Source organism: Aythya marila (genome assembly GCF_965140915.1).
Source record: "Aythya marila genome assembly, chromosome: 3".
NCBI classification, from domain to species: Eukaryota; Metazoa; Chordata; class Aves; order Anseriformes; family Anatidae; genus Aythya; species Aythya marila.
This window is the reverse complement of record NC_139044.1, coordinates 28379400-28403817: the sequence shown is the minus strand read 5'-3', so window position 1 is coordinate 28403817 and position 24418 is coordinate 28379400. Positions and strand designations below refer to the sequence as shown.

The following is a 24418-nucleotide window of genomic DNA, read 5'->3' as shown; positions in this document are numbered from 1 at the left end:
TAATACATGCAAATAATTATTCTGAACTAGGTGAACTTACTTAATCTTCCATTTTTCAATTTGCCACTGGACCAAAAATAAATTTTGCAAACCAAACTAAACTCAGCAAAGACTTTTCTTTTGTTATGGTAACGTCCATTTTTTTCCTTTACTTTTTTTATTCCTGGTTGTTCAAGAGAAAAGTAGGTGTATGAATCAAGAAAATGTTAAAAAATAAAAAATAAAAAATCCTGAATTTTATTTTTGCCTTTTATTGAAATATTGATTTTTTTTTTTGAAATTTTATAATGGGGAGATTGAAAGCAAAAATCTACTTTCTGATTATTTATGTTTAAGTAGATATTTTTTTCAAACTAATTTTTAGAGAAATATATAGGAAAATTAAAACAGCATTATACTTCTGAGCCAAAACAGCTTGTGGAGAAAGAGAGTACTGGGAATTGGATTTGAACAGTTTTGTCTAAACGCAGTCCTGTTCCCGTAATGATCAACACTTAGGGAATGATTTTAGAAAATGAATTTATCTTACTAAGTAGTGAAACTCAGTTTGACTTAAGTTGTTTTTATATACATAAGCTGATTTTATCTCAGTACTTGTGTAAGAAGTTTCTTGTTGCTATAAAACCCTTCTATTTTGATGAAGTCTTTTTTCTGTGCTTTTTTTTCCAACTGTTATATATTGTTAATCTGCCAGTTGAGCTGCGTAATTTTAAAATTTTTCTCCTCTTTTGCTTTGTTCAAAAAAAAGGAAAATGGAAGACATACGAATGAGCAGAATATGTTTATGCTCCAATGTCAATGCTACAAACTGTTTTTTCAGTTGTTGTTGAACTGGGATTTTAAAAATGTGTGGTTGTTGGTGTGGTATTTCTCTGACAAATACCAGAATTGAAATGCGAACCTTATATTATGATACAAAATATGGTACTCTCTGAAGTTACTTGATACAAGTGTGATTTTTCCCTGGCAGTATCATGATGTTTCAAGAACCTTGAAAATAAATAATCAGGACAAGTATATTGATTAGGTTACTGGTTGGTTGTGTAAGGACATTGTAGAGAAATATTTGAGGATAAAATCTGAAAATGGAAGTTGAGGACCTGGAATTGGTTGGATTGACACGTGCTATGATTGAATGAGAAAGAAAAAACTGTTACATTACTCTTCCTCTGTTGAGAAAGATTTCGTAATTGTTTTGCATTAGAAACTGAGTTCTCAATTCTACACTGTGTTCAACATCAAATTCAGTTAAGAAAATATATATACTCTTAACTTAAAAGCATGTGCTTCAAATCTTTCCAAATCAACATGGCAAGTGCTTTACAGTCATGATCTTATTCTGAGCAATTAAAATAAATGGAGGTATTTTGCTTCTACATAAACGTAGGTATTATGTATGCCTTTATGCTCGTGGAGGTGGATATGGCTTATTGGAGTGTTATAACTGGAGAAATTGCAGTCACTCTTTGTTTACTCTGTCCACTGCTGCTTTGAGAAACTAAATTTGATAGTAAAAAATGAATTGGATTTCCTCAGTTAACTTCAAGGACCACAGGAATTATTTTTGTGCAGTATTGGCATACAATGTGTTCTTTATGGGTAAAATAGCTCATTAAAACTACTTCTGACAGTACATTTTTCTGTTTAATTCAAAAATAGTTTTATTGCTATTATGAAGCCATTTGTCTGGTTGGTTGAGGTATACAGTCATTCCTCCTGTGCATGCACTGTCTTACCAGTTCTGAAGTATGCAGAGTGGAATACTGTGCTCGGAAATGTAAACTTCAAGCATAATAATAAGCTTAATGAACTTTAACTGAGCATTTTTATTACAATGCTTATGTGAATATTTTTGAGATTTTGGTGTGTGATACAATTTCTAAAATAACTCAGGAGTATGCATCAAACACATTTGATTTTCAAATAGCTTTATCCTTTATGCTTGTTTCTCTGTTGCTGTTTATTATTAGTAGTAGGGTCACTTGATTAAATTTATAGTTGATATAATTATTTGCATAGTAAAAGTATTTCACAGTATTCTTGTTTGAGGTTTATGCACCATGAAACTGTAATTTTCTGGCTGCATTTCAGGCATGTGTTTCTGTTAGTAACGAAAGAACTGAAGTTCACATTCAGAGTAATGGAAACCAAAAAATCATGTGGATTTCAAGTAGTTTCTGGGGAATGGTTTTGTGCATGTGCATGCTGTGCTGTTGTGCCACTGATTTTATCATTTTTACTCAAGATTAAGGACATCACTGTACTTACAAGGGTGTCTCTTTACTGGTGTGATTAGAGACAGAATTCTCTGTCTGTAAACTTGGAGTGTTTCATGCAACGAACAGCAGCTCTGTCAGGTCAAATGGATCCAAATGGTCAAACAGAATTATTAGCTCTCTGATACTGCTAACTAATTCAACTAATTTGGTACTTCACAATGATAATAAAATGTTGCATGGTACACTGGAGCAGAGAAGGTCGTTGCCTTTAAATGAAAAATGTATAGTACTTAGCATTTGCGATCAGATGTGTTTATTTTTGGCAGAAAAATCATGAGGGCATATGAAAGAGAGCAATCTGTGCCAGGTTCTTCCTGTGATCAGCTCAACCCTGATGAGTTTTCATCTCTGTGCATGAGTATGAGAAATTGAATAGTTTGGCAAACTCTGAAGACTTCAAAAGCCCGTATACTTCTAAATAAATTATTTGTTTTATTTTTAGCTAGAATCAGGAAGCTTTTTGACATTTCTCTGTTACTCATTTAAGAACAGTTTTAGAGTATTTTTATTTGGGTTGCAAAAATATTCTAAAATTGTCAGATGTTCTGTCTAGGATCTTTCACTGAACAAAAAACACATGGGCATTAATTTAAAGGTAGGAATTTGGGTATGTCTTCAGGCATGCAGCTTGAAGCACTCGGGTAGCCTCATGTTAGAGGAGATCCAGACCTTTTAGCGAATTCTGGGTTTCCTTCTGCATGTAATCTGGATGAAAAAAGGAGGAAGCTATGCAGGAATTTGGGCTGAGTTGCATATATCATCTGATTTCTGCTAGTGTCTCTGGTTATTCCTGGAGCAAATTTCTTTGTTAGTACTGGGAGAGGAGTAGGGGCAAGTGGCAGCAGTGGTTGCAGCTGAGGTGCCCAACCTCGCTGAAGACTGATGGAGCAGTGCTGCCAAAGGCACCTCTCTTACAGCAGCATGAGGTCGGACAGCTGCACAAAGCTGTTCCTTATCCTCCAGCTGTGACGGCTTTTGCTTTACTTAAGGCACAACCACAACAGATGATGAAATCCCATGATTAAAGCTCAGGGTTCAGGTCTGGCAAAATCTGCGACATAACTACAATGCTGAATACGTATTTAAGTGCTTTCGTGTATCAGATTTTAAGGGAAGGGGCAGGAGGGAAATATGAAAATGCCAACATCTGGTTCTAAGCAGTTGCTGTTTGAGTCGTACTATTTTGGCACAATTACCTGCTGTGTAATAAAGCCTGTAGAAATGACCCTTGTTGCTTGCTTTTGTGTTGTTGCCATGCAAAGTAGTAAAAAGATCAGAAAGCTGCTAACCAGTCTGATCTTTTCATTGTGTTTCCAGTGATACTATAAACTGTACGTGCACAGCTAGTGATTGATTACCACCCCTTTGCCCAGCTGCTTGAATTTACAAAGAGGAGAGTATAACATAAGGGTGTCTGATCCTTAAACAAGCCATTGCTGCTGTAGCCCTAAGGCTCGTGACTTCCCTCTGCCTTATCAGCTGCTGGAAAAACTGGGTTCAACTGTGGGCAACCCCCCCGATGATGTGGTGTGTCCCCCTGCACTAAAACCCCAGATCTGCCTCCTCCAGGCTGTCTGAGACCACCTCCAACCCCACAGCACATATGGTTGGTTTCCTACCAGGGCTTGTAGGCTATTCCTGGTTCCCTGCTGTCCTTTGGCTTGGCCACCCGCATGGGGCAGAGGAGCCAGTCCCCATGGCAGTACTTGCTGAGCAGCATGATGCTCAGCTCCGGTCACTGTCTTGCCCTCAGTGGAAACCAGTTTGGGGGTGGGATGCAGCTGGGGATGGCTCTTCTCTTCAGTGAGCTCAACTCAGTAATTTTGTGGTCTTTGTCTTTGCTCCATCGTGGTGCATTTGCCCAACCATTCAGAATTTATTATGGAAGGACGTACAGACTGACAGAGTGCTCATCAGCTCCTTTTTCCTTTGGTAACTGAGCTAGCGTCAGAAAAAGGACACAGGGTATCATTAGGAAAGGAAAACCAGTACTTTAAAGAACTTACATATTTTTATTTAAAGTGTTGTTGACAGCCTATTGTTGAAAACTGAGCTAAAGGTTTTGTGTTTTGGTTTTGTATCTCTGCATGATTTTTAGGATCACCAGCTATTTGCTTTGAAGGGAGCTTAGAAGATATAAATGAGGAAACACATTGACAGATATGCATCAGAAAAAAAGTCAGATTTTGAGACAGGCTTTGCTAGTGTCCTTTTAAGGTTCTTTATTGTGGTATTTGGTTGTTATATTCATTTATATAATGAATTTCAGTTTATGTGAAAATAGGCTGTTTACTTGGAATGTCATTTAGTAAATTATCCAGTCTGTTAATGCAAATACATATTTCTTTAAGTTAGGAAGTCTGAGAATTGTGACATGTTTTCAGCACTTAAAGCCAAGCCTGCCTGTGATGAAACACAAAGGTGTGTTGCAGTGACGTGACCCCATTCTCTTCTTGCCGTGTTATGCACGTGTTCTGCCATTCTCATTAGTCTCATCTGTCTCCTCTGCTTGATTCTTGAGAATAACAGTTTTGCAGTTTGGTAACATAGCTCTCCAGGGAAGGTTAACAGAGAAGGAAGTTTGATTCCTGGACATCAGATTATGAGCACTTAACTACCAATACATAATTAACTTTCATAGCCAGAAAGAACTGTAACATTTGACACAATTTTTGACATATGTCAGACCTGAATAATAAACTAGATGGCAACTGTTGAAATACAGCATATGATGACAATACAAGGCATTATTAAAATATCTGTTTTGTAGTTATTTTTATAATACATTCTCAAAATACATAAGCTGTGAGAAAAGCAGAATTCATCTCGTACATTGTAATTCATTAGTAAAGAGGAAAACATGTTGGGATGCAACAGTGCTTTTTTTTTTTAATTGGACAGCTCACAATGTCATATTCAAGTTGAACCATACATAAAAGTCAAACAGTTATTCCTCATGATTAAAAACTGAAACAGGACAGCAGTGCTTACTTCTTAATATTTATATGATACTTAAAGAATTAGTGTGTTTGTGAGTTTTGTGGTTATAAAATAATTACTTAGTTTATTTAAATACCTTGGGTAATTCATTGGGGTGGTGTATAGCTGCACCTCATATGCCTTTAACACTCATCTCAGAGTATTATTCAGCTGTAGGCTGTTGGTGGATGAGATTTTTATGATTGTGTTAATTTTGAGTCTTTGGAAGGAAAATTCCTTTTAAATTAGAAGGAGAAGGAAGATCACACTGCAATTTTCATTTGACAGGCCAGGTCCATCACAGTCACTGAAGTAGCTTCAGCCACTTCCTGTGCAATCCAAGACAAACTGATCCTGTCTGATAATCTTTGAGCTAATAAAGTTACCTATTTTCTCTCATACTGAAGTATTTGCAAAGTTGTTTAGTCAGAGTGAAAAAGCTGAAGGTGTAGCACAGTCTGTCTGTTCATCCTCATGAATGCAGTAGTCAGGTACTGTATCTACCCCTTTTGTTCCCCCAAGAGATGGGTGTCAAGTTTCCCAGGTCCTGAATTGTGGAAAAACAGTGGTGGTCCTCACATGCTGCTCTTGATGGATGCCAGGTGGGAATGCCACTCCCTGGAAGTAGTAAAAATACTGAGAATTTGATACTGCTTCTGCTGTCATTTCTAATATCAAACCTTGGAAATGGCTGAGGTACATTCAGACTGACAGGTGCGAAATAGGATTTGTCTTAAACATCAACTCTTATAGCCATTAACTCACTGCTGAATTTGGTTTTTCATTTCTTTATTTGTACGCATGTGTATGTATGTACATATACATCTCTGTGTGTGTGTAACACATGAACACACGTGGTCTGTACTTCTGGTCCTTAGAGGCAACTGCTGAGTGCTGAACATGTATAACTCTCCTGTTTGGTCAAGTGTCCTCCTCCTGAAATTGACCAGGCTGCTACGAGAGGGCAAATTGTCACAAGGTGAAGATAGGCAGCCAGGACCAGGACTGAGCACCACAAGCCTTGCACAGACTGACAAGGCAGAGTTTAACCGAAGCTGGTATTGTTGCTTTTGGCCACCCATTACCCTGTGTGCCTCGCAGTGCTCACATTCTCCTTTTGGACTTTCTGACTTCTTGGGTCAGAAGTGGGGAGAAGCTGTGGTGAGAGCGGCTAGATGCCATGTCCTTGTGGCATCACAGCACAAAATGTCACTGGGTATAGAGAGACATCTTCATGTTGTGATCATCAGAGATGTACTCAGTGTTGTGTGCATTGTTCTTTGTCATTGAGCCTCTGAGCTTAAAGCTTTTGGGCTGTATGGAGAAATTTCTATGTTATTATTCAGGCCCTGTGTCAGTGTAAGTGGTTATCTCTGCAGCAGTTGCATCTTATTCATCTTTCTAACAGTTTCATTACAGCTGAAATTTTGGGAGATTTTTACTTTCTGCTTTTAAATAAAATCTGACAATTAATGAACAAAGGTGGCATCCCTCCAGAAACATAATTGCCAAATTTCTGTAGCATGGCCTGGCATGTTGGTGACATGGCTTACAAAATCTGTCTCACATGAATGGTTCTGCCTCTAATCTCCTGACTGTATTGTGGAGGTATAGTGTCCTTCTGTGTGCACTTGTGCACATCATTTGTACCGTGCTCCCTGCTCCTGCTTTATGTGGAAGGACGTAAGGAAAGCACTTTATCCCATTTGCTCCATTTTCTTCTGGAGGTGATACGCAAGCACTGCATGCCAGTTCCTTTTTTCTTGACAGGAATTGTGCAGCAACTGGTAAATTATTTTAGAGGCTCTCCCTTTAAATTGGGGAGTCTGTGTTGAAGGTATCTCAGCAATTATGTGGAGGTCAGAGAGGGAATTTATCTCTGGAGGGGAAGGTGTGTATGTGAGGGCAGAGCAGGCCCCTGCAGCGCGACTCTGAGACTTTAGGCTTGGCTGTTCTGGTGTGGGGGGTTAGAGCAGGTCGAGGGGAATGAACCCTGTCTCTGGTTATCCTCTCAGCTTGGAAGGTGGTGCTGAGAAGGAGGCAGAGCATGTGGGAAGAGAGAAAATACCTTCCTCTTGCTCTCTCTTGTGTTGTGTTTATGCCTCTTGCTCTCAGCTGCCATTTTCTCTTTCCCCTAGGCTGTCAGTGTTGGTGTACGTGAAGGTACAGCCTGTGTAAATACCAGCCACGTGGCTGCAGGGTTTGTGTTTACAGCCACTGAAGCCCACTACTGCTTTTCATGTCTCAAGTATGAAAGGTACTTCTGTAAGATGACTGAATCCCGTAGCACCAGTGACATAAATCTGCATCAGGTTCCTCCCTTCTGGTTATAGACTGGAGTTCTGTTTGTTTTTCTTGTTTCACTTCCCCAGACTTGTGGCATAGCCGCTGACTTACTGAATGGCGTTGATAAAGAGTTTCCTATTAAACAGTTGGAAGTCTGGCTACCGAGTGTGGCATGGGAGGACCAAACCCCCTCCTGTTACAGAATGTGCTTGTTGCTGGTGACATTTGTGTTAGTGGTGCTTGTAAAGCCTGACTGAAATTATTGTTGTAGTCACTTGTTCCTGAAGAGTCCTGAGTACTGTACTTCCCTTACTAACATCATAGCAAAGCCTGTTGATCTCAGTGGACAAAAAAGAGAGGACAAAAAAAGAAGAGTAAATCAGTAATTAGCCAGAAATTTTTTAAGGAAGAACCTGCCAGCTGATGCATTACTTTTTTCCTCTTCAGTTGCAAATCCATGCATTGCTATATATTATGATCTTACCTTGCCTGTCTTGTCTTTTTCATTACATAATTTTCTGGATAGAGATCTATTCTTTCTTGAACAAGGTCTTTCCTTAGCTGGTTTTATAGCACTACATAGTGCTATAAAGGCATAGCACTACATATGCACAATATGGCCCTGATAGGACAGGCTAGCTGTGTAAAAAAGTCTTTAAAATATGCATTGAACATAGTAAAATAACGAAGACTCATACTACCATAAAAAGGGATTATCAAAAGACAGCTTCTTAAAGTACATCATTTCTGTCATGAAATGAGTCTAGTGCATTGAGCCTAGTGGGAGGAGGAGGTTAACAGCAGCTTTGCTTCCTATGTGGGGTAAAATTAACAATTTACTTGCTCAGTGTTGGTGTTCTGGAGTTGACAGAAATAAAATGAAACTAGCGAAAAACACGCACAAGGTCTGATAACATCAGTGAGCCATAACTTAAGCTCTTATGTAGAAAGGGAAATGGATATGCTGTCTTCAGGGTTTGCATTTTAAGTCGTATGTGAGTGGATAACACCGAAGGGCTCCAAGTTACAGACCAAAATGCTTCCCTTCCATGAACTGCATTACAATATCATATATATTAACCTGCTGTGTAGTTTTGGACTGGCACAATACAGCATGAAATCCCATAGTCAATGTGCCTTCCAGTTAAAACCTGTGGCCTGTAGGATGTTCTTTTAGAGGAGAAGGTTTAAGGTGAGGCTGATGTGAGGGAGCGCTGCCTGTAAGCAGTGAGCAAATACCAGTTACCTGCTGCTGGGAAGCACTGCACTGTGTTGTGGAAGTAGGGGACAGGATCAGATCCAGAAATGTTGGGTTCAGGAACCTTACTTAAGTATGAACTGACCTTTTTCAAACATAAAATTTATTTTCACATTTACATGATTTATTTTAAAGGTAAGTTCTCAGCCTTACTGCTGAAAAACGGAATGCAGTGTGCTTACTGTACCCTCTGTGCTGTCCCTTTTGCCTCAGCTGTTCGTGCCACGCAGGTCTGGCAAGTACCTGGAGGTGCCTTTGCCTGACAGCTATGTAGGTAATTGAAACGGCCCAAAGAGTTTCTAGGTAATTATGCAGCTCAATTAATCTGCAAGTCATGTGAAAGTGATACTTTGAATTTAGCCTTATCTTGCTATTAGCTAGATTCTGAACTAGTATTTTTGGGATTGATTCTAATGACATGTATCTCTTACTAGGAGTTAGAGACTCAGCTGTCTCTTGTTGGACCCTCTTGCAACTTCTTGTTTGACCTAGGGCGTAGAGAAAAAAAACAACTTACATTAAAACTTTAATTCCTTTCTTGGTAGTAATTTGGTTGGCTTTAGGTATAGTAATTTTGTTTTGTTTCTTGGTCCCTTTCAGCTTGTACCTCCTTTTAAACCTCAAGTGACATCTGAGACAGACACCAGGTATTTTGATGAAGAATTTACAGCTCAGACTATTACAATAACGCCGCCTGAAAAATGTAAGTCAAAAATTATACATAAGCATAACTTAAAAATAATCGCTTTATAATAAAGCACTATGTATGAAAGTTCTTTTGTTTGAATGGAAAAGCTTACTAGCAAAAATCTTCACGTGAAAGTGTGTAAATAAATTCTCAAAAACAGTCTTCATTTGAAGAAGGAATAATTACAAAGCTTGAAATATTAGATGTTAGACATGCTTTTGTTTGTTTGTTATATTATTACTATTATTTAACGTAGGTCACAGTTCTGTAGTTCTTTCCTTAGGGAAAACACCAGCTTCAAATGTTTGCTGGGTGTCAGTAAAGGTCCCAGTTCAGCAAAGTAAATTGGAATATAGACCCTCCTTGGAGACTGCTATTGATTTCAGTGGGTTGTTTAAGTTTAGTGAGACACACATATTTTAAAGTACTTCATAGACCCCACCAATCCCCAGCCTCATCTTCCTGCTTGCCCACCCCCCAGAAAAAAACAATCCCTTCCCCACGCCAAACTGACAGAGATGAGTGGATGCCTTTTGTGTTGATATCCATTACTTGAAAATTGAATTTCTTAACAAGTCCTGTGCTTTTTCTGAGCACTTAAAGAAGTTATTAATATAGATGTAATCAGTGCACTGAGGCTTGCACAGACCTTCTTTGTAGGAGTGAATTTCACTCCACCACAGTTTGTATTTCTTCATCTTCCACTGCACACACAGGAATCGGACAAGCTAGGGCTTAACAGAGTTACTACCAAGCTAGTGCTAAAGCATAGTTAAAGTCTTGCTGCTGAATTCTTGAATGAATTCACTTTCTAAGTGAGATTTTTTTTTATTATTTTTTTATTTTTTTTTAACTGGGGGGTTGAGAAAGGAGGAAAAGGAGGATCATAAAAGTAGGCAGGAAATACTGTAATTAAGATTGATTATCCTGTCATAGAGCTAGCTCATTTTTGGGTGGATTAGGATTCTCAGGTTTAGCCACAGTTCTCTGTTGCTGAACAAATCTGGAGTAGTTTTCTGGGTTTTGTATTTATAGTGGTTCAGTTTTGTATTTTTAATATAAGAATTTTTTCATATTTGTAATTTTAACAAATTTTAAGTTTGGATTAATTTAGAGACTATTGGTTCGATCCTATAAAGCCATTATCTCTTAAAACTCCACATATGCAATGAGAATGGATATTTCTCCATCAAATGTTGAAGCAATACAAAATACGAAGATGCTACCATGACTTCAGCTTTAAATTTATTGAGTTCAGGGTGGTCAATTAATAAGAACTCTGGGAAACTACCTCCTCCCTGAAATTCCTGTCTTAGCCTCTAGTAATGGTGTGACTGATGCAGCTTGAAACAGTGCAAGGCTACAACCCACCCTGCTCATAAAAATAATAAAATAGGGGTGATTGCCAGCACCAGTGCACAAATGTTGAAAGTATATCTTGTATCTACAGTAACCAAACCGCATATATCACAATAAATTTATGCATATAAATCTATTGTTAGGATAACAATTTCAATAGGTGTCTTTAAGGACACTGTTTAAAAATCCATGCGAGAATGCAGATCCAAATGCTCAGAGTTAGGCAACATCTGGTGTCTGGTTTCCATTGGCAATACAGGAAATATGTAAATAAAAATATTTATGAATTTGGCTTAGTCCGTGTTTCCTCTGATCCCAGAAAATACTGTAAAAATAAATAGTTTACTAAATAATTGTATGTAAAAATTGAACTAAAAAGAACTTGTACGAATTGTTCATTTTGTTGGTGTGCTTTCTTTTAACTCCCTTCAAAATGGAGAAGCATTTAAGTATGTCTACAAGATTATAATTTTCTGAACTCAGTTTAAGAAGCAATGAAAACTGCTTCTCTGCTTCAATCAGCAAGGACTTCTTTTCTTTTTCTTCTGTGCTACCAATAAATAGATGTGCTGGTGTGTTTTGATTAGCCTAGAAAGGGTAGTAGTGATTGAAGTCCTTGTGTGATAGTCATAATAAAATAATAAATAAATAAACAAAAAAAAATCCCCATACTGCTGTAGTGATGACCTACTGAAAGGATATCTTTTCCATGAGCATCAGTCTACTGTATGAGCATAAACTTATGTGAATGAAGATGTATTTTTAACTCGAGCCTTTAACTTCAGCATTGAACTCTGAAAGATGGGCTGCATGTTAGGTGAATAATAAAATTTTATAGTAAATATAATGACGTTTTGAACTTCTGCCTTAATACAGATGACGAGGATGGTATGGACTGCATGGACAATGAGAGGCGGCCGCATTTCCCCCAGTTTTCCTACTCCGCAAGTGGACGAGAATAACTTTTTTGTTCTGCTGCTTCACTGTCATCTTAGGTTTATCACTGAAAATGATTCCTGAACATCACCACCAGTACTAGATACTATTTAAGATAGCAGGGGCACTTTCAGAGACCATTGCAAATTGAACAAAGTTATTTCCCAAACCTACCTAAAATCCATTTTGGTTTTGCATGAAATATGGTAGCTCTCTATGCTCTCCTGCTATTGCTGCTGCCCACCGTCTCAGTATAATAGCAACGTCAAGAAGTTACTAACAGTTTCTTTGAAGGTAGATGACTTTACTTCAGCGTTGTACGTTTTGTGCACAAAGTCATCTATTTTTCCTCACAGTGGAGGCTAAACAGGAAAACGTGTTGGTCCAGCTTATCTTCTTCTAGAAGATGAATCAAAATTGTAATTAGTCTAAAAAGACTAGTCTATAATATTTTCTTGCATCTGTTTGTGCTGGTTAGAACAAGAAAACGTAGGGGTGGTGATGTACATATGCAAGGTTTTTGTTAGGCATATCATTACTTGAAGCAGGTCTCTGTCATTAACATCTGGCTGGAATTTGCTTGGGAAACGTTTGAGAGAAGGACTTAAACTGTTGATATATATAAATATATATATATATTATTTTTTAATTACTGTTGGATACTACAGAAGAAGCAGAAGGGCTGGGCTCACCCAGCCTGCCACTTAGAACTTCCAGGTTCATGTGCAATCATGGAGAATCGAACATTATACATGCAAGAAATGAAGGCATAAAAGCAGCAGTTGAAGTTGTTTAGGGGTCTTATAATTTGCACCAGATAACATCTTTCTCATGCTTTTCTTTTTCTTTCATGATATACATCACCTCTGATGGCTGAAGAATGTAGACAGGCATAATGGTATTGCTTTTCACCAAAATGTGTGCACCAAGGTAAACAGTTGTTTGCCTTACTTATTTTTGAGTTTGTGAATTAGCTTTTTCTACAGGTGTTTAACTCTGAATATTCTTCTTTTTTTCTTTTATTTTCTTTCCTTTTTTTTTTTTTTTTTTTGTTATACTGCGGTAGTATTTATTTTTAGAGATAAGGTTTGTATGTGTCATGTTTGCAAATGCTGCTACATCTTAGATAGAACAGGCTTATAGCAGTTAATTTTGTAATATATGGAAGGACTGTACAAGCTGAAGGGAATAATGCACTTTTATCCCATGTGGAAATTTTAACAAGGCTCTGAAATTGTACATACTGCTTAGAATCAGATTTTTGTGAATGAAATACTGTCTTTTAATTCTTTGGCAGTGGAGGTGAGGAGTTCCAACTTCATGTGCCAAAGGGTTAAAAACAAATAAACAAAAAAGCTACATCTTGTGCTCTATTCAGGATAAAGATACTGTAAAAGCCTGATGGCACAATAGAAAATTTCTGTCCTATATGAAGGAAACATATTTGAACAAGGAGACCCCAGTGATTACAAGAAAAGCACTTTAATAATTAAAATAGTAAATTTCTGGGATCAGCCATTCTCAAGGAAAGTTTGTCCTCAACCAAAAGAGTTACGAAACCCAGCATGTTACATGTGACCATGGTACCCGATTGATGGAATTTAAAGCATTGCAAGAAACACTCCACTGACAGGAAAACGTCTTTCCATTTCCGAAGATCTGTATCTAACAGAACATGTGCACAAGCTTTAGCTTTGATCTTCAGCAATGATAATCTTAATAATAAACCCTTTGGTGCTAGGAGCTGGGATATTTTGCAGTGCAGTAATGGTGTGCACGTGCCCTTGCTAACGGCGCCTGAAAGCCCTGACTCCATGGGATTATCATTTGAAGTATCTCTGTGTTCGTATCTTGTTAGCTCCCACAAAGACTGTGATATCACAGAGTATTACTGATTGCGTTGTGTGAGTGAGGAGGTGAGTCTGAAAGGAGATGTTCATACGCAGATGCCTTAGCCTCTTGATGTGGAAAGTTGAGTATCCTGGCGTGAAGCCCACTGCTGGCAGTGCATATGCTGGGACAGTCAAGGGGCCAATGGGCATTTTAGCAAGGCAGCTAAAGACGCAGACTAATTTAGACAATTTTTCATGTTTCGTGTTTTATCTTTAGTAATGGGTGGATAATCAGTCAGAAATATATCATGATGTATATGCTAACTACATAGGATCTCATTCTGTCTCCTTGTAACACTAAACATGTAGAAATTATCCCTCTGTAGAGAGAGCGAGCACAGTAAATGCATTGCAGGTCTGTAGAAGTGTCTGTACTGACACAGTGAGTGAGTGACTGAAATAACCAATTACTTAGGAGACGGGCATTAATTAGTTTTCTGCAAAGGCCTCGTACTTACAGACTAAAACTATGGTGATTCAAAATCTGTGTTATATGCCTGTGGTGTTTTTTTCTTTTTTTTCTTTTTTTTCCAGCTTTTAACAGCAATAAATTTTTTGACACAGGGCACCTATAGCTAATGACCAACTGGAGTTGTGCCTCTGACCAACCCTTCCTCGTGCTGAGAAGAAAGAAACCCTGTGGCTAGGTTCATCACAGTGTAGCTAGTTAGAGTGCAGTTCGCAGTAAATATCTGTGGGCGAATTATCTGAAAACTTTTTAAGGCTTCAATCAGTGTGTATTGTGTTATCTGCCTTCCAAAATATCATAGATCGAGTTCGTGCTATGGAGAGAGTCAGCAGTCATTTAATGCTGCCGGGGGTGGGGGAATTCCCTCATAGCAGTGTCAGAGATAGAAGAAAGAGAAATTAACAAGCTGTGCTGGGAGAAACTCTCAAAGCTCTTCTTTGCCTGTTTGTAGTTGTAGTTGGGTTTGGACAGTGCGTGGTGGTGGCTGGTTACCTTGATGAGCCTTTTGAGCACAGTACATTTCAGACTTTGACTCCAGCTTGTACTGACCTCCATGGCAGACAGTATGCCCTCTTGTACTGCAGCCATCTCGAAGGAAATAGGTCATTTCTGTTTGGGTTTTGGCAGTTTTGCACACGGCTTTGCTTTCCACACTAATCCATCTTCCAGTACATTCCTGTTGCTTACAGAACATTTATTCCAGTATTGTTTTACATTTTTTTCATCTTTACTTGCGGCTTCTTAAAGCTGACTGTTCTTGCAGGGGCCATGTGCTTCTCCTAGAGTACAAAAGTAAGGTCTTTCCTTACTAACTGCAGGGTCTATATATTACACCTCAATGTACACACTTTGCTGCTACTGTTTGTACTGTCTACAGTAGAATTTCCTTATCTTGCTCCTGGTAGTGCATTACAGGCAAGCATGAAATGTAAAGTATTTATTTAAATAAAAACCTCTAAATTGGTAATTGAATTACCTCCCTGTAGCTTTAGAGTTTGTGACATTTCTTGACCTTGCTAGTTCTTTCATTAGATCCATGCAAGATCTAGTCATATGGTTAAGGATATTAAGCAGACACGACTATGAACCCAAGAAACCGTATTACTGTTGGTCATACTTAAACTGTTTATTTCCTTAAGTATATGACCCACAAGGATGTGAAATAACTACAAGAAACTGTTTTTGTACACTGTACATCCTTAGTATTTTTACACGTATATGATAGGGATGCACATTATTTTCCTTCGTACAGACAGCTTAAATAAAACACTATGTCAATCTGCTACTTCTGTGTTTTTTAATGCTAATTTGTTCTGGAGGTTTGTAAATATATTATATATATGTTCAAGCTTGCCACAAAGGACGTATTTTTTTATATCTGCACATTATTATTAAATATCTTAGAGGATAAAGTTCCTAATCTGTTCTGTGTCAGAGAAAGAAAATCTGAAACGAGAAGGCTATATTGCAGATTACAAAAGATTTCTCAAGTTTTGGTTTAAATATTTACTTCATATTTTAAAGTAATTTTATATAGGTTAGATGTTTCAATCCTGAAATGCACAAAGAATTTACTTAATTTCTTCTTACAAGAAAATGTACATCGTTATTTTTTTATCACTGTATATATAATGATCTGTGCATGATTAGTTCAAAGTTTTATTTGCTGTGAAGTCCTAGTGATAACTGTAACTTGATGTGACGTATTTCAGATACTGGGTGATCAGTTTCAGCTTGTAAATTAAGTTACGGTATTGTCAAAAAAAAAAACAAAAAACAAACAAACAACAAAAAGAGGTTTTAATGGCTAAGCAAGATGTATTTGTGCTGTGGCCCAAGGCTATTTCCATACAGGTGGTCTGTGTTAACTCTGCGAGGTGTACGTAACTTCTAAAAGTAAATTTGGGTTGTACTTTTCAAGTACTGATTATGCAGGGCTACGTTCCTATCAGAACAGCCAACATTTAAGCGAGTTGTCATCGAATGAAAGCCGTAGCCTCAAGTCGCGTAGCGTGGCAGCATGCTGGAGGAAGCAAGGGGAAGGTGTGATTTGCAGGGCACCTCGGGGTGGGACTCGTTGACGCCCGCCAACTGGCCCAAGCCTAATTGCAGCAGCCAGCCAGGAGGGCTGAGTGTCCCTGGAGCAGTCGGTCATCTGGGTTTTAGCTCAGTTCTCAGGCATGAACCCTTCCCTGGAATGTAAGTAAGTGCATGAGCCGGGTCTTTCTTGTTTTCCCCTTGAAGTAGGCCAGAAGGAGCAGAAGAAAGGGACAAACAGATGGACAGTAGTTGCAATATTTGCAGATCAGTGACAGGACTCAGCTGTGGCCATGGAAGGAGCCACTGCTCATTCTGCATGGAGGCACAGGGGTGATGCCTCGGGGGGGGCGATGCTCTAGCTGTGGGCATGGAAGCTCCTGGATGCGATCGCCTGATCTGAACTTTGTAAACTTTGTAAAAGTAAGCAGTTTGTGGGTAAGGACAGGGTGGGGTGGGGAGAACAGGAGCGGGGTAGCCCTGGCACTGTCTGTGCACAGTGAGTAAATGATTGCTATGAGTAGAGTAGCTGCTGCAGAGAAATTGATCCTTGTAGTCACAGTGGTGGCTGCAGCAGGTGAGGTAGGTCCAGAAAGGTTGAGGGTCCAGCTGTGCCGTGGGCCGTGGCACAGCAGCTCCAGGATCTCAGTGAAGCCTAAGTGCTGGGACTGGGTGCCTGAGGTCCTTCACGCATGTGGCTGATAGGCACTGCTCCTATTTAAACACAGATTTATGGTGTGGGGAAAAGTAATAAGTTTGCAGATTTATAAACATATAGTCTTACCTATGTAACCATCTATAAAGTAGTGAGAAATAAAATAAAATTGTCCACCTGACTAGCGTGGAGAACCCGTAGTTGAGCTAGAAAGGAATTTTCATCAGCAGCCTTTCCCTTCCCAAAAGACCCGAGGCGATTTAAGCATGTTTATTGTCATAGTGGTGAAGCAGTTTAGGGAGGAGTTCAGATGTGTTTGGCAGTTTCATATGGCAGGAAATTGAAATGGGAAGAAAAAACACTTTGATGTTAAGGCTGTACCACTAGTAATTCTTAAAATACAAGGAATGAAAGATTGTGTCCCACAGCAAATGGTAACTTATTGCATGTGTTGTTACTCCTACTTCTGTTACATTTTATGTGTTCATGCTGGCTGAAGTAGCCTTATTGACTGGGAACTGTTCTTTGCACTTTTTTTTTTTTTTTTTTTCCCTCCCTCTTTACCAGTGCAATTCAGGAACTACACTGAATGTAAAAACCTTTTCTTACGTGGTTAGTTTATTATGCACTAGTTCAGCAAAAGGTTCAGATGAATTCTTTCTGAAACAGCCTGGTACTTGGAAAGTAACCTTTACAAATATAAAGTTAACTGGAAAGAAGTCCTCCAAATGTAGCCTCCAAATGTTTTGAGTTCAATAATTTGAAGCAGAGTTCAGCTGATGCCCATCCCCAAGATAGTGAAGTATCTTCCAGGGGGAAAGTCTAGAATCACTTCAGTGTTGAGAGCCAGGCACCTCATGTACGTATTAGCCTTTGCTAACAAAGGGTCCCTTTGTCTCAAAGGAGTTAGCCAGTGACTGTTTTGATGGGAAACCTACCCTGTGGAAATTACTCCACATTACAGGGAATATTTCTCAATTGTTCTTAAGCCCTTCTGATGGATTAAGAGTTGTTAGGACCCTGACTTTTGTATAAAAGTGGCAAGTAGCTTGTACAACTGAAGTTCCCAGGTAGATTCTGGTCATTCCCATTCAAAGTTCCCTGGTAGATTCTGGTCATGAGTAATGAACTTCAGCACACTGTGATTTCTGTGAGATTTAAACACCCTTTCCTCCCCAAACACACATTTTCCCTTGAATGCAAAAGGACACAACCAGGAAAAGTAATGAATCAAATTCAGTTTATTGGTATTGCCATCTGTAAATAAGACATCTATGTTAAATTACAAAAATAGATAAAAACATTTTATAAAACATTGTACAAATTATGAATTAAGCTGATGCTTCATAACAGCTGTTAAAACTGGATTGCAAGCTTAGCCTTTTCTTAGAAAAGTCTCAGCTGTCTTCCTAGAAAGTTTGGTAGGTGAGTAATGTTTCAAAATATTTATGATTCTGTAGTTAAAACAAATATAAACCAGTTGAAATTAGCCAGTGTGTCTGTTTTCTGCGAACGCTTCTCTGTGTGAGCTTCAAACAAGTCCGAGTTTCAGACGGGTGCAAAGGAGAACTGAAAGACAGAAGAAGGAGATGGGAGCGTAAGTAAGTAGTCTGTATGGAGCTGCTTGCATCTCTCATTTGTGTCACTTCAGCCCGTGGGTGAGTTCTTAGAAAAGAAATACGTAAATGGTTAAGAATGTGGCAATGCTATGTAAACAAGCTCTGTTTCAAAGCCTGTGCTTCCTGTGGTCCTCACCGCTTTCTAAGATCAGCAATCTTACAGGTAGCAAGAACAAGAGCTATCTGATTTCTGAAAAACAAGATCTCCATGAGCTTTAGCCATCGCTCATGTTTAGCAGTAAATAACTAAGCTCTTGTTTTGGGGCACGTCTAAGATCCTGCCCCTTCTCCCTTCCAGGAAGGAGGAGACAGGTTTGTGCCAGAGACTGTTTACTGTGAATTGTACAGACTGTATATGGGGTGGGCAGCTGTAGCAAAACAGGAAGCTGCCTGTGTGCTGTTAGGAAACCTCTGGTGGGAAGGCTAATTTGCAGTTTCTAAGCTCTCGCATAGCTATTGTTTGTGCCTCCTCAGTAGCACTTCACGACTTAATTAAGGGCAAGACATCAAACTCTAGTGGAGCTGGGGTAGCTACCTAGAATTAAGCAACTGGAGTTCTGAAATTTGAATTTAAGAGATGTAAATGACCTCAAATAAAAATAAACTTTCAATTTGGGCTGGTTTTGCATTAGAGGACTTAGTGTTTTGCTTTTTTTTTTTTTTTTTTTTTTTTTGAGTTGGTAAGGTACTGAGGACTGAGTTAAGAAAGGATTTATAATGTTGCAGTTCATTAAAGAATTAATTAAAAACAATAACATGGTACTTTTTTTTCCCCCAAAAAATACATGCACCATGTCATTGCTATGGTTGTATCCACAACCAGTGCACTGAAAATCAAATTACATCCCTGGAAAGAGTTATGGGTCAGACTCAGCATCAGGGTGGCTGTTAGTGACAGCCAGAGGAAGCCCAGGCTGTGCTTCATTAAAGGGCCAGCATAAGAATACTAACAAAAGATTAAAAAGACAAAGAGCACTCCACCCAGCTCCTGAAGAAGTCTCCTGGCCACCTGAGGCTTGTCAAGGCTGCCCTTTGAGGTGCAGCTGAATGCCTGGCCTGTTAGTGCACTGCTCTCTCCCCTAGCTACTGGTATGAGTATCCTTAGTACCACTGCTTGTTCTTTTAGGTACCCCTTCTCAGACAGCTGTTTTCTCTCACCAAGCCTCAAAACATTTCTACCTAGAAGTTTCATCCTGTCATCTATGCCTCTAACTAAGGAGCTGCTGTTGCCTTTCCTTACCACCTGAAGCCACAGAAAGGTTTTCATTAGCCCTGCTCAGATGCGTGTAAATGGGTTAGGTACCAAAACGGCCACCTCTAGTGCCGCAGGCTGCCTGCGTTTCTTCCATCGGCACAGTTACTCCAAGTTAATGCTTTGCAAGATACTGAACCTCTGCATGGTTGACGAAGTCAGCATTTCTCCATCTGACTATAGGCAGGCTTCATCTGCTTTAAAAACAAAAGTGCAAATACTGGCAAAGTCTCAGTGTGCCCAATGGCACAGCAGGCTGGATGCTAAAGCAGTTGTTTGGGATGTGCCGCTCTCCTCCTCCCAGCTGAGTGAGCAGAGTGCTGCAGCACAAAGTGCTCAAAGTTCTCCCCATGCTCCCTCCCCTCAGGGGCAGCTCTTTTAGCTGTGTGGCTGGCTAGTCTTACAGATTTCATTTTTGTAGGTAGCAGAGCCATAGAAACCCCAGTGTTTTAACTGATGTTAATGCTAGTCACAGGGGCGGGGAGAGGAGCCACTAGATGCCTGTTTGGTCAGCATGGTGCTCTGAGAGGGGCCAGGCCGCACTGCTGCTGCCACTGCCAGACACCTCCCGGGCCGTCCTGGCCTCCTGCACCCAGCTGCAGCATCACAAAACCCGAAGCTCCACCTACCGTGGTCTAACGCTCATCACCACTTGATTAAATGCCACCTAAGCAGTAGTCATGACCTTCCTTTCTCCTGCTCCAAAAAAAACCAACACCGTGTCTGTAGAATGTCACTAGCTGTTTTAAAAAAAATCCAACATGCACATTTTTGTACATTGAGACCACAATAAAAAAAAAAAAAAAAAAAAAAAGCCCACATAAGATCAGCCTGAATCAATTCCGACATCAGAAGTGGAAGGGCTACTCATTTTCTGGACATACAGAAGGCTAGCTTTAACGTTTAAATTGAGAAAAAAAAAAAAAAAAAAAAAAAAAAAAGCAAAATGGGCACTTGGGAGCCCATCAAACACTGCATTTGTTGCTGGGGCCCCACTGAAAATTCATGCAGACCTAGGAGAACAAAGACAATCTCAGCCCAGGACCGGCTGTAATTCAGACAGTACCTCCCACTAAGGCACAAGAGGCATGACGAGGGGAAGATACTTAAGGGTGAGTATATTTTATGTTCTGTTTGGGAAAGGAGTGGTTTGTTCACAGAGCAATGGGATCACTGAAAAACGGGACATCTGAAACGAGGGACGAGCCAGTTTCAGCAGCATGACAATCTGGAGAGCACGGGGAAGGGCAGACTTGCACAGGGAGATGTCCAGGGGAGAGGACAGACCAGCGGTGTGGGATGGCAGATGTGGCTGGGGGTAATCCCAGAGGTCCCAATCCTGTCAGCTGGCCTGCACGCTGGCAGGCTCAGCTGGCCAGAGTCTGCAAGGGGATTAAAACTGGGACAAACAGCTCTTTCTGTGAAACTGAGGGACACCAAGGCAGATCCCGCAAGTGAAGAGCATTCCAGCCTTCAGAAACATAAACACACTGGGTGGACAGTGCTGAGGTTTCTAGTCATCTCAACTTAAATATTATTTTCCTCTATTACACACGTTTGTATTTAGTAACTATATAGAATGGGAGTTACGTATCTCTTGCTCTCCTGATTTGCAGTAACTTGCCGGGTAAGAGAGACTTTCAAAGGTAGAAACACAAAACCTGGATCCTTCAAAAGCTTTCAAAATCAGAAGTAGAAATCCCGTAATTAAACTTTTGACTACCTTTTGGTGGATCTGCCTGTGTTAAGCTGTATATCATTATTAAATATTACTGCCATCTATTAAATATTAATGCGAAGGCTTCATCTACAGCACATGCTGTAAGGTCAGGCCAAATTATCATACTGATCCTTTTTAGCTCTCTGAAAATTAAAATTTTGGTGTGAGCATCTTCATCATGTACGCATTACCACCTTCAGTGGGAAGGACAGAATTTCACTCCTCTGCTTCTCAGGGGCTATGCCTAGAGCCTACTTTACATTTTAGAATGGAAGATACACAAGAGAAGTTTGACAAGGAAATGAACTGGAAAAACAATGACAGTGACGTAAATCTCTGCTAGTGGTATGGGTAATGGGAGCTTTCTGCTATCCTCTGTCTGTGGGACAAATATTTTCCAAGTGAAGATGGCCTAGCCCAAAGGTTGTGGGCAGGTGATTGTTCTGAGCTTCCTCCGGTACCATGAGATTTAACATCATTATTTCAAAAGCCTGTAATTCATTTCCAAGGATGAGAAAGGTGTTTTTGAATCCTATAGTTCTTGCCTTGGTTACTCCTTCAACAAGGATGCAAAAAGCTTTTTAACTCATGGTGCCTGTAAGGAATTCAGTATGTAGCAGGATCAAGTATTTCTTTTAAAATGGCTTTTTTTTTTTCTTCATTCATTATGAAACCAAGAATTTTCCTTACATTATCACATGAGTTTTCCATGAAAAACAGATTCTCAACACACCAAAATGTAGCAGGATTTAAAGACCTCTTTCTCTCTTTCCATTTTTTCCCCCAGATATGGCAAATATGAGCACTGGAAATCCTATGAAGGCTAAAGGTTTGGCAGTAGTTTTTTGTTTGTTTGTTTTTGTTTTCCCCGTAAATCAGCTAGATTAAAATAATGAAACAATTTTTAAAATCTGGGACTTCAATTGCATTTTTTTTTTTAAAGGTAATGCTTACAATGCTATAGGAACAGCTATAAACTGTAGCAGTGCTGTCATTCCAACAGCATCACTCCAAATGCAATTATTTATATAATGTTTCTTACAACATGACACTGAGTTTTTATGATTCATTATAGAACAAGCTGAAGCCTTTCTAAAGAAATAGCATTTTGCTTTCTGAGAAGGAAAATACTATTGCAAGTGACAAAGCTAACCAACTCCAAATCAAACGAGAACCCACAGTGATTATCTAGCCCAAAAGGTATCTAAGGTAAAATTTGAATTGTAAAAGTTCCCACCTTGCCAAGAGTTGTATGTCCTCCTTGCTCTCCAACTTAAATTATATTTTATTTTTTTTAAATTCTGTCAGGTAAACCTGTTTCTTTTCTGGAGAGCTTGCCCTACATTTTTAACAGTATAGAAAGAAAAAAACACAACATCACACAACCCTCCCCCCCCAACAATTTCTAGCCCCAAAACATTTCAAACACTTTCTTCTCCCTTTGTCTTGAAGTGTTTGCCAGATTCAACCCACATCTGCAAATAGTTTTAGTCCTCCTTTCCTCTCCCTCCCTTTCCTCTATATATAGTGTATAGAAAAAATACCTACTTATGCTCATTTCTCTTTATCCATCCAGGTTTTTACTTGATTCCATCTGTGTCCTGTTTGAGATCTGCATCCCATTTCTTTTCCTGAAATATGCAATTGCAGAGTTACTAGTGGCTTGTGTTCCAAGATATAACACCAAATTTCAGTCAGTGTATTTTACATCATTTTTAAAGCATTAGGTATGAGTGGTTTCTCCCCAAAAACTAACTGCAAAGGATAGCTGTTGAATAACACAGTAAAACATGGCATAAGTCACTTTCACCTCTGATCAATACTGATTATGCAATTGATATTTTTAACATATATTTCTATAATAGCTACATACATCTTTCTGTAGTTAAAATCTCCAGTTTACAGTGAAATGTCCTTTAGTTTTCTTCAAACAATCGTCTGATATTCCAGACAGCTTTTTTGGGCTGAATTCCAATTCCCAGAGAATCACTGTTGCTTTCAATAGCAACAAACAGATTTTTAGGACTCGTAATAATTAAAAAAATATATATATACTTCTCTTCTGAATATTCACATGTTAAAAAGTATCCTCTGGAACACAATTAACTTATAATGAACAGAAAAAAGGAAGATTTTGCTAGTCAAGTCTTGGTTGTGTATCTGAATGATTTTTTTTTTCCTCATCTGTACAATTTAGTACTTTCGCCCAACCTCATAAAAACATGCTCAGTTCCAGATAAAACACATTATCAATGACAGAATCTCTGTGGACTACGTAGGAAGTCTCTTCATATTACCTAGAGTGCTTCCCTTAGAGTAGCAACTTTCATTTTCTTTTCTGAATGGCAAATGTTCTTCAACCATCTTATAGAGAGAACACTATGGTTGCCCTAAAATTTGTCAGTAATTACTACATGCTGATAACCTGACGCTATCTTGGGTTACCAGGTTTGTCTACCGACAGTAAATCCTGTAAAACCAAACACACTGACATGATTAAAAGCGTAACAAAATATGGATCTTATTTGCCTAGGTTAAACATTTATTAAATCCTACAGCTAAAAAGCCTATGAAAAAGAGTATGATGTAAATATTTGAAAGTTGTAAGACATCTATTTTCTGTTTACTGCTAAGTGTACTACTGGACAACATTTTCTCCACTGAACTTGTTACCCTTTTAACAGAACTCCAGTTATTAGTTAGAAAACATCATGATATGGTTGAATTAGGCGATTCAATTAGTCACAAAACAAGGGTTTGATTATTTAATAGTTTTACTGAAAACTTCATTCTATACTTACTATCTCTCTTTCTTCCTCTTTTTTCTGAAACAAATGGATGAAAGGGAAAGAATGAAACAAACCATGCAGTCCTCTCCCTTAGTTCTAAAGCAATGGGTGAAGAACAGTGGTCAAAAACCCAAGCAACAACAGCCCATGGAAACCTGCAGCATCCTAGAGACCACTGGAAGCAACAGTTGGGCCTGCCA

The 24418-nt window shown here is 39.0% G+C and overlaps 2 protein-coding genes across 11 annotated transcripts in view; one reads left to right on the top strand and one right to left on the bottom strand.

Moving 5' to 3' along the window:
• The window catches only part of AKT3 (AKT serine/threonine kinase 3), a 153921-nt gene extending 138120 nt beyond the window's left edge, over nt 1-15801 (top strand). For 4 of the 7 annotated variants that reach the window (XM_082755551.1, XM_082755555.1, XM_082755554.1 and 1 more), the window contains 2 exons: nt 9403-9505; nt 11726-15797. In XM_082755551.1, the coding sequence (XP_082611677.1) occupies nt 9403-9505; nt 11726-11811 (189 nt within the window). In that variant the 3' untranslated portion in view covers nt 11812-15797. Of the gene's footprint in view, nt 1-9402; nt 9506-11725 lie in introns of all 7 variants that reach the window. The other 3 variants (XR_014317073.1, XM_082755553.1, XM_082755552.1) reach the window with 3 other exon arrangements.
• SDCCAG8 (SHH signaling and ciliogenesis regulator SDCCAG8) overlaps nt 12754-24418 on the bottom strand; it is a 114853-nt gene continuing 103188 nt past the window's right edge. For 3 of the 4 annotated variants that reach the window (XM_082755544.1, XM_082755546.1, XM_082755547.1), the window contains 3 exons: nt 24231-24254; nt 22978-23060; nt 12754-18407 (listed from right to left, as the gene is read on the bottom strand). In XM_082755544.1, coding sequence (XP_082611670.1) covers nt 23010-23060; nt 24231-24254 — 75 coding nt within the window. In that variant the 3' untranslated portion in view covers nt 12754-18407; nt 22978-23009. The remainder of the gene's footprint in view (nt 18408-22977; nt 23061-24230; nt 24255-24418) is intronic. The other variant, XM_082755545.1, reaches the window with a different exon arrangement.